This window comes from Bos mutus, chromosome 19, assembly GCF_027580195.1.
Source record: "Bos mutus isolate GX-2022 chromosome 19, NWIPB_WYAK_1.1, whole genome shotgun sequence".
Classification (NCBI taxonomy): Eukaryota; Metazoa; Chordata; class Mammalia; order Artiodactyla; family Bovidae; genus Bos; species Bos mutus.
In genome coordinates, this window is record NC_091635.1 from 40,486,572 (window position 1) to 40,497,239 (window position 10,668).

Below are 10,668 nucleotides of genomic sequence, written 5' to 3' on the forward strand. Positions count from 1 at the left end.
ACAGTCTGAGCCATCAGGGAATTAAAAAAAATAATAGGAAGGGGAAAATGGACATGTTCTGCCAAATTCTAAGATGGGGTAATGCACAGAAGTGAAGGGTTCAGGGCAGGCTTCCCAGAGAAGGAAAGATTCGAAAGCAGTGGAGGCTGGTGACCAACTGCAGGCCGCTGAACTGTGTCCAGAACTCCGGTAGAGAGAGGCCTTTCCAGCACCAAGGCTGCTTTGGGCTGTTCTTGGGTCCCCTCAGGCTACTTCTGACTCCCCTGCCCAGCTCACCTGCAGTCCACGGTCAGACTGGCAGGTAGTCACTGGCCTGTCACCTCTGCTCTCTGGTGCTCCCCCTGGGGTCCAGCAGCCATCAGTTCAGCTGGGGACACAGAATTAGCCAAGGAGATTCCCAGGCAGCGAATCTCAGCCCAGGAGGCAGGCACAGCTGGGCGCCCTGGATTGCTCCTAGCTTCCAGCCCATATTCTCTACCTTTCCCCTGCTTGTCTCTCTTCATTTGGAGGTTCCTCCCCCTTCCCACTTTTCTCTGTATCCGTCACTTTTTTTCCCACAGGTGGTTGAAACTATTTGACTATCTCAATGACTTGTTTCAAAGGGCAGAGGCAAGGCCTCTATCACCTACAGGTGGTCAGTGGGGGCTGCTGGTTGGGAAGCCCAGAATGCAGGCCCAGCCTAGAGTGGTTAAAAGCCTGGTCTCCAAATAGGAACCACACTGGCTGATTTGAAATCTGAGCTTGGCAGCAGCTTAGTCCTTTGACTTGGGGCAAATAACTTCATACTTTCAGAGTCTCAGTTTCCAATCTGTAAAATGGGTATTATTATAATAATAGAGCCATCTGTACAGGATTGCTATGAGACTAAGTTAAGGTATGTTAAAAAATACACTTAATACCATGCCTGTCTATAGTATGCATTCATATGTCCAACTGTGCCCTTGAAGGGGGAAGTTTTGGAAGGAGCTGTTGGCTGGGGGTGGTTGGGGAGGGAAAAGTCTCCCTGCCTTGCCAACAAACCACCCCCTCCCTGGCTCTTCTGGGACTGAAAGGTCCACCTGCTGCTTCCTGATCTGTCTGCCTTTGAGCCCTGGGGCCAGGCTTTTCTGAGGGGCTAGGCAAGACCGCTGAGCTGGAAAGTGGTTCAGCTCTCTCTAGAGTGGCCTTGGGGGGCTAAGGGACACAGGATAGGGTGGGAGCAGAGGTGGCTGTGGAATGTGACTCTCGGGAACCATTCTGTCTGGGCTGTGACCTTTTTCCCTGCCTCCCACACTGAGACCCATGAGACCCTGGATGCACCCAAGACACCTGTGGCCATGCTTAGGGCCGAATCCTGCTTGAGGTCTGCATTTCTCTACGATTCTGTGTGTTTTGAGGACAGTGGGAGACCACTGAATCTAGAGGACAAAACATCCAGTCCTAGCTGCTTTCATTCACTTTTAAATTTCACAGATACTTCAGGTTTGGGGAATAGAGAAATACAATGTCCTTAGGGTACTTAGCAGAGAAGGCAATGGCACCCCACTCCAGTACTCTTGCCTGGAAAATCCCATGGGTGGAGGAGCCTGGTGGGCTGCAGTCCATGGGGTCACTAAGAGTCGGACACGACTGAGCGACTTCACTTTCACTTTTATGCATTGGAGAAGGAAATGGCAACCCACTCCAGTGTTATTGCCTGGAGAATCCCAGGGACAGAGGAGGCTAGTGGGCTGCCGTCTATGGGGTCGCACAGAGTCGGACATGACTGAAGTGACTGAGCAGCAGTAGGGTACTTATAGACTAGTAGGCAACACAGAGAATAAAAGAACAGCCTTATTTTTCTTCTCCAAAGAGCAGGTCATAGTTTGAAATAACAGGGTTATTGGTCTGCTCTTTGGCAAGATGGGTGTGAACTCCATACCCATCCCAGCTGATACCACAGTCTTGGCAATTTGGAGGCATCTGGATTGTGAATGGGAATGAGATTGACCTTGGTGATCCATATAACTTCCTTGTGGATGCCTGAAATTCCACTGGGCGGTGGTGGTGGTGGTGGGATCTTTCTCTAGGCTTAAAGCGTTATTCTTTTTCTGAGACCCTATGTAAATTTTAAATCCCTGGGGGTGTGGGTGGGTTAACTGAGTTCATAACACAGCAGTGCTATGTCCTGAGACAGAGCTACTCAATGACTTTGGACTCCAAAAGATGCCCCTGGTGGATACCACAAGGGGAGCCAGTGGACCACAAGACAATCTCCATTACCCTCTGAGTTAGCACTCAGCTCTGCTCTGCCTGCAGAAGAGAGAGCTAAAGAGATGTAAGGGGTGAGTATGTGTGTGCTGTGCTAAGTCACTTCAGTCTTTGCAACGCTATGGACTGTAGCCTGCCAGGCTCCTCTGTCCGTGGGATTCTCCAGGCAAGAACACTGGAATGGGTTGCCATGCCCTCCTCCAGGGGATCTTCCTGACTCAAGGATCAAACTGCATTTTGAGTTTGATCAAACGGGTCTCCTGCATTGCAGGCAGATTCTTTATCACTAGCACCTCCTGGGAAACCTAGAGGGTGAATAAGGCCCAAGCAAAACTCAAACCCGGAATTCCAGCCAGCCTCACTCTGGGAGCTGAAAGAGCCAGAAATTCCAGGTCCATCTTAACTGCAGGGCCCTGTGGTCTCTGATTTGCCCCCTCCCTTATGGCTCCTGCTGGAACAGTCATGCTACCCTCTGTGACAGCCCTGTGGTTGCCCACAGGCCTTGACAAAACTTTCAGGGTTCTTTAAACACACTCAACTACCCCTGGGCCCCTTCTGTGTGCCTATCAGCTCTCCTGCCCGCAGGCCAGATTTGGCACTCAGGGCGAAAAATGTGGACCCCAGCCACCCCAGAGAGGCCTTGGAGTAAAGCCGGGCCAGGTCTCCCCGTGGCTGGAGCACTGCCCTGGGCGTGTCCTGCTGCCCGCCTGGCCCCTTCCTACAAGAATCTGCATGCTTCGTCCCTCTGGGTTCCTCCCTCACCAACCTACCTGGAGGCAGGTCATAAAGCAGGAGGAGGGAGATGGATGGATGAGGAGGGCGGAGAGCCACGTGGTGCCATAAAGCCCCAGCTAGAGAGGGCCTGTCCCGGAGTGTCCAGGCTGTAGGAGTGCACGCTCAGAAGGCGGACTGTCAGCCTTGGGAGCCGGAGCCGGGGCAGCGAGGCCCGGGAGGAGGCCATGCATCGAGGCGCGCCAGGACCAGGCCTCAGGGGCCTGAAGGGGGCTGAGGGCTCTCCTCAAGACTTGGGGAACTCTTGCCTGGAAGCCGAGAGGGATTTTGGGGTGCTGAGAGAGAACGGCGGCCCCCGAGGCCTGGGCGAGGCGGAGGAGGTCGCCGGAAGTAGAAAACGCAGCCGGCCTGTGCGGTCCAAGGCGCGGCGCATGGCCGCCAACGTGCGCGAGCGCAGGCGCATCCTGGACTACAATGAGGCCTTCAACGCGCTGCGCCGCGCGCTGCGGCACGACTTGGGCGGAAAGAGGCTCTCCAAGATCGCCACGCTGCGCAGGGCCATCCACCGCATCGCCGCGCTGTCCCTCGTGCTACGCGCCAGCCCCGCGCCCCGCTGGCCCTGCGGGCACCAGGAGTGCCACAGGCAGGCCGCGCGCGCCGGGGACGCTGGGGACCTGGGCTCCAGCCCGCCGGCGCCGCCGCCGCCCGCCGGGCCCTTCGCGCCGCGCTGCGCCTCGTGCCACCCGCACACACCCCTGGGACGGCCCAGGGCGGTGGCCGAGGCACTGCCGGGCTGGGCCCAGGCCTCCCCCGGAAGCTGGCGCCGAAGTCTCGGGGCCCCCTCGGCCTGGCCGCGGGGCCTCCTGCGAGCGGGCCCCGGGCTGGGCCACCAACACTACTGACCGGGCACCGAGCGCACTGAAGGGCCAGGAAGGAGCCAACGGCAGGATGACCACAGAATGGGAAGATTAGAAAGCCATCCCTGGCAGAACTGAATGGGCTGAAGCCTGACGGGAAAGGAGGCGCTTTGTCGGTGGGAAGGAACTCTGCAGACTGGGCCGCACCTCCTAGAACCCCGCGAACCCAGCCAGGAGCCGGATTCTTCTGGGCACTTTCCTTTAGACTTGAACTCTCCTTGGAAAGTGACTTTTGCATCTCGGTGCCTCTGAGTCCTATTGTCTCTTGCTTTACAAAAAAAAAAAAAAAAATTTAGAAATGAAGACCTTTGGACAAAGTGGGGGGTTTATGTGGGAGTATGGGTGGTAACTGATGGGGTCGGATGATGCAGCGTGGGTCCCCTCCCCCTGCCTGTGCTGATGCCCCAAGTCTGTGGTCTGGGGGAGGCCATCAGATGCAGCCAAATAAAAAGGAGGAGCTGTCATCTCTGTCTGCTAGCAGGACTCCACGGGGCCCAGGAACCCAGGGTGGCAGGAAGACCCCGAGAGGCTTGGGGCTTCACCCTGGAATGATGGGCCCCTGGCCTGAAGCCCACAGGTAGGTACTAGGAGACATTGGTTCCTGCAAGAGCCCAGGTGTGACTGAGCACTGTGAGGGGCCCTGTGGGAGAGGACGTTATCTGGAGATGAGGAGCAAGACTGGGAGGCTGACGATGTGGTCAGAACTGCTGTCTGCTGTGAGCTACAGAGAGCATGGCAGTGAGAGCAGACTGTGGGCCAGCCTCAGGGAAGGAAGCTGGGGGCAGGGCCAAGGACTTGGGCATCAGTAAATCCCGCTGGTACCCCAAGCAATGGGCAGATGAGGCTCCTGGGGAAGAGCGGGAGTGTGGACTGTGCCTCTCTGATGAGGGGCAGATTTGGAATGCAGGAAAGTGGGGCCTTGGGCCAAGGCTGCTGCAGAAGTGGGAGGGACAGCTGGCCCCCTTGAGAAGTCTGGACAGCTGCTCTGTCTCTAAGATGAGCACTCTGAGCTCATGTCCGGCCTCACTCATACTGAGCCTCACTGACCAGGCTCATATCGCTGGTGCTACTCACTATGAGGACCCAGATATGACAGGGAAAGCCTGAGGGCTTGCTGGTCTCCTTGGAGAGTTGGGGGCAGGGGGAGTTCCACAGCTCAGAATGGGGGACCCCACAGATGGTGGAGAGATGCCCATAGCCTCCCAGGGAGGAGTGAGGGGTCCCCAGAGCACTTGGGATGAGGCTCATCATCCTAATTCTGCAAGTGAGACCCTGGCTGGCACACTTGGCATCCGGTCCCCAGGCCCACAGACCCCAGGGCTCCACATTTCACAGGGCGGGTGGCCAAGTCACAGATCATGAAAAGCCTTAGACTCTGGGGCAGTGGGCTCTTGGGGCCCCACCAGGAGCAAAATGTGGGGCCCTGGCCCCAGGCCTGCCCACTGAGCGTGGCCTGTCAGGGAGAGGCAGTACCATGGTCTGACAGCAGAAAGCAAAGAGCCAGGCTGTCCTGGGATCCAGGCTCTGTTCTGCACTTAATACATGTGTGCCCACTTAACCTCTCTAAGGCTGTGGCGGGGGCGGTGGGGGAGGGGTTCACCTCTGACATGTGGCTCCACCTCAGGATGGCTGTATTAACCTTCATTCATCAGGCACAGTTTCTGGCAATTAGAAGGTGTTCCACAATTGGTAGTGTTTGCATATTATAATTTTCTGACAGACAAGCCTGGACAGTGCTTCCACCTTGCTTCAGCCTCAGGTTTGTATTCTCTGGAAACACGATAAAAATGACCATCAAGTCCTGCTTTACGGAGTTCCAGGATGAAAAGAAATGAGGGGTCTTCCCTGGCTTGCACGCTTAGCTCTGGAAGGGAGAGGGCGCCCCCTGCAGGTGAAATGGGGAGTGTGCCGCAGACTCTGAAGGCTGTTTGAGGATGTGGAAGTACTGTCTCCTTATCAGTTGAGTGACCTTGGCAAATCGTCTAAGGGCTTTGAGCCTAGGTGTTTACATCCGGTATAATGGACTAAATAAGTCCTTATATCATAGGCTGTTCTGCAGACTAAAAGAGAGAATGCATTTAAGGCACTTAGCATGGCGCCTGGCCTACGAAATCACTCACTGCATGAAAGCTATTTAATATTAAGACAAATTCTATTTGTAGAGCTGTTAAATGGAGAGAATGCAGGGGAAGGTATTTTATAAAGTCTGCAACACATTAGTTATTAACATTGTTTCATCCGGGCTATCTGTTTGAGGGCATACATCTGCATATTTACAAGATGATAAATAAGTATTTGCCTGGCATGTTTACAGAAATGTGTGCTGCTAAGTCTGGTAAGTCACTTCAGTCGTGTCCAACTCTGTGTGACCCCATAGACCTCAGCCCACGAGGCTCCCCCATCCCTGGGATTCTCCAGGCAAGAACACTGGAGTGGGTTGCCGTTTCCTTCTCCAATGCAGAAAAGTGAAAAGTGAGAGTGAAGTCACTCAGTCCTGTCCGACTCTTAGCGACCCCATGGACTGCAGACCACCAGGCTCCTCCGTCCATGGGATTTCCCAGGCAAATGTGTAGATATGTGAATTTTTGTGTGTGCATATGAGTATCTATTGACCTAATAGGTACCCCCTCCTCTCCCTGATTTTTTAAAGGGTGCTAGACCAGAATACCTTTAATTATGTGCCTTCCAGGTTTTCTGGCGGAGAAGGCAATGGCACCCCACTCCAGTACTCTTGCCTGGAAAATCCCATGGGCGGAGGAGCCTGGTAGGCTACACTCCATGGGGTCGAGAAGAGTCAGATGGGACTGAGCGACTTCACTTTCACTTTTCACTTTCATTCATTGGAGAAGAAAATGGCAACCCACTCCAGTGTTCTTGTCTGGAGAATCCCAGGGACGAGGGAGCCTGGTGGGCTGGGGTCACACAGAGTTGGACACAACTGAAGCGACTTAGCAGCAGCAGCAGGTTTTCTGGAACCCTTGCTTGAGTTTTTTATTTGCTTCCTAAAACCATATCCGTTCTCCAAGATGACTGATTTGCTGTGACAAGAAGCTGCTGCTGCTAAGTCACTTCAGTCGTGTCCAATTCTGTGTGACCCCATGGACGGCAGCCCACCAGGCTCCCCCGTCCCTGGGATTCTCCAGGCAAGAACACTGGAGTGGGTCGCCATTTCCTTCTCCAATGCATGAAAGTGAAAAGTGAAAGTGAAGTCACTCAGTCATGTCTGACTCTTAGCGACCCCATGGACTGCAGCCTACCAGGCCCCTCCGTCCATGGGATTTTCCAGGCAAGAGTACTGGAGCGGGGTGCCATTGCCTTCTCTGGTGAAAAGAAGCTACATCCCTTATTATTAAAGACATGGAAGTTATCAACCAAGACCACATAGGTTTATCCAAATGTAATGGAAAATAGTACAAGGATAGGTATTAAATGAATATAAAAAGGAAAGTTCTGGAAAGAGAAGACACCCATAGAAGACAGAGCTGTAAAAATCATGGCCAAAAGATAAGAATGACTGATATACCTAAAGACAGAAATTATGTATCTATAAGGTTAATCCCAACAGATTACTCGAGTAGTGTTCAAAGGAGAGAAAGGGTTCACTTCAAAAGGGCAGAGAATAATAACAATTATAGGACTTTTGCATCATGAATGAGACATGCCAGCAAAAGTAAATAACAATCGTAAGACCCAAATGTTGTCAGAGATGTGGAGAAAGGGGCACATTTACAGAGGCACCCCACTTCAGTACTCTTGCCTGGAAAATCCCATGGACGGAGGAGCCTGGTAGGCTGCAGTCCATGGGGTCGCTAAGAGTTGGGCACGACTTCACTTTCACTTTTCACTTTCATGCATTGGAGAAGGAAATGGCAACCCACTCCAGTGTTCTTGCCTGGAGAATCCCAGGGACAGAGGAGCCTAGTGGGCTGCCATCTATGGGGTCACACGGAGTCAGACACGACTGAAGCGACTTAGCAGCAGCAGCAGCAGTTGTGTATCTGTTCCTTTTTTTTGGTAGAGAACAATTTGGCAAAATCACAATAAAAATACCCCAAGGAAGTAATTCAAAAGGAAAAAAACATTTTTTTTTAAAAGGAGGTCCCAGTGGCACTGTATCTAACAGTGAAAGGCTTGAAACAACACAGATACTTAACCAGAGAGGCTTGGGCAAAGCAAACTCAGGTATTTGCAACAGGATGCCAACAATGATGAGTAGGGAAAGCAGATCAAACTGGTCTGTGCCTGCTGCTTATAAGTGTGGACCAACAGGTGGGCGCAGGAACCTACCTGGAGAGAATTTCGGGGATGTAAACAGGGTTAATATCCATTCGGCTCTTGATAATTGTCTTTAAAAGTGAAAGTTTTGTTTGCTTAGGGCACGTTCTAAAGAGGAGTGGGGAAATGTTTTGAGCATAGACAGCAAGGATTCCTTTGGAGGGACTCTGGGTGGCACAGTGGTAAAGAACCCGCCTGCCAATGCAGGAGGCATAAGAGACTCGGTTTCGATCCTTGGGTCAGGAAGATCTCCTGGAGGAGGCCATGGCAACCACTCCAGTATTCTTGCCTGGAAAATCCCATGGACAGAGGAGCCTGGTGGGCTACAGTCCCTGCCATAGGGTCGCAAAGAGTCGGACACAACTGAAGCAACTTAGCACACACATACCTCACTGGATGTGAAACTGGACATCAGGTTTTGCTCACATTTTGCACTCGTGTGTATGTGTGTGTAGACACCAGAAGACTGCCTGAAGCAGGGGAGCTGGGCCCAGGCAGACCTCAGTGAAAAGTGGAATTTGCTTAATTACGCCTACCCTGTCAGCCCCATAGGGTTTCCAGATACCCAGTGCAATACTGAGGATGAAAAGGCTTGTGGTCACAGTTACAGGGTTTTTCTTTCTTTCTTTTTTTTTTTTTTTTTAACCTCTTCTTGCATTAGGCTCAAACTGACCTAACCTTCTGAGGTTTGTGTCTCTGCCCACTCCAGGCCCACTTTCCATACCATTGTTTCCACCTCGGAATTCTTCAAAGCCCAGGATGCACTCAGGTTGAGGCAGGTAGAGGTGGGTTTAGCAGCTGTGTGGACACCCTCGGCACTTGATTGGTGCCTTTATCTTCCTCTGGTTCCTCCAGTCAGCTGTCACTGTGAGCCAAGCGCATGAAGAGGGAGCTGGGGGCACACCTGCCCGCTCCCCAAGCCTCACAGACCGTCGGGGAGGGGGCACAGAGAAGGGAATGACTTTCTTGTTACCTGCAAACATACTAGGGAGCAGGGAGGTCACCCCACAGCAGAACAGAAAGGCCGATACCACCTGTGTAGCTACAGGGGCTTATAGCGCAGACCCCCACCTGGGGCCCACAGGCGTGAGTGAAGGCAGAGTCGGAGGGGGAGCTCAGCGCCTTCCCTTCTAAAGGCTGCTGTGGGCTTAGCTTCTGGCTGCTCTGCAGAAAGTGGGCCCAGGCTTCCCAGATCTTCACGTTGAAAGTCTGGAATCTCCGTTTTTATGTGAAGTGGATTTTTTTAAAAAAACACGTTGCGCACCAAACCCACTTTGCCCAATGAACCTGGCCCATGGGCTTCCAATGAAGACTTCAGTTGAGGGTGGGGGTGGAGGGGAGATCGCACCTGCAGGTGGGTTCAGGACCAGGCTGCAGCCGGAGCAGCTGGCTGCGTTGGGCTCACCAGTCCCGGAGCCCAAACCAGGAGCTCCTTGTCCTCGCCTCTCCCCCTCCTCCCTAGTCCCCACGCTCCTCTCTGGTCCTTCCCCTCATCACCACCAGACCACTAGATGGCGCCACAAGCCCAGCATCTCACAGTGCAGCGCAAAGCCGGCTCCCTAGTCCGGGAACCCCAGTTTGCCTGATAATCTTGCTACCATGGGTCACCCTGGGGACTTCCTGGCTCTTTCTTGTTTCTTCCAGTTTTTATTAAGTAAAAAAAAAAAAGCTTCTTTATGTCAGGTTTCCTCCATCCTTCAGGCCAGTGCTGCCGGATAGAAATGCAATGCAAGCCATGTTTTAAATTTTCTGGTAGGCATATTAAAAGGAGAAAAGGGACACAGGTGACATTAATTTTTTAAATGTTTATGTAACTCAATATAGCCAAAACATTATCATTTCAATGTGTAATCTACATACACTGTGTTAATGAGATATTTTAAATTTTTTGGTACTGTTGGAAATCCAGTGTGTTTTATATGTATGGCATGTCTCAGTGTGGATGAGCCACATTTCAGGGGCTCTATAGCCAGATTTGGCTGCTGGCTATGGAACTGGCCTGGCTGGGCTGGTTAGTGGTAGGTCCATAGGGCCTGAGCCGTCCCCACCAAGAGTGAGCTCCTAGATTGTAACTTGGAATTCTGGCCAAGCTGGACACTGACTTAGAGTCTAGGACTCTCGGGCATCCAAACAGCCACCATCTGCAGAAGGTCTCTTATTTTTAAAATTGTTTTAGTCTTTTTATTTTTGGCCCTGCCTCAAAGCTTGTGGGATCTTAGTTCCCCTACCAGGGATTGAACCCAGGCCCTCTGCAGTGAGAGCTTGGAGTCCTAACCACTGGACTGCCAGGGAATTCCCGAAGGTATCTTATTTTAAAAGCATGTTTCTAGAAGTTCCTGGGCAGAAGGGCCCAGTTCACTCCCCTTGCCCCTTCCCTTCTTCCCCTTTGTGGCCAGCTCACCACTCTCTGCCCGTCACACCCTCTTCCACCTTGTCTTGGCTCTTGCTGGAAGCAGCATTTCTGAAGCCAGTGTGATACACAATTCAAAGCTACTTCTTTCTGCTAAAATGGCTC

General features: G+C 52.5%; 1 protein-coding gene across 1 annotated transcript; it reads left to right on the plus strand.

Moving 5' to 3' along the window:
* The first annotated feature begins 3,188 nt into the window (after nucleotides 1-3,188).
* BHLHA9 (basic helix-loop-helix family member a9) lies at nucleotides 3,189-3,863 on the plus strand. Its single transcript, XM_014480349.2, has one exon. It carries the CDS (start codon nucleotides 3,189-3,191, stop codon nucleotides 3,861-3,863), a length of 675 nt encoding a protein of 224 aa, XP_014335835.2.
* Nucleotides 3,864-10,668: the final 6,805 nt, after the last annotated feature.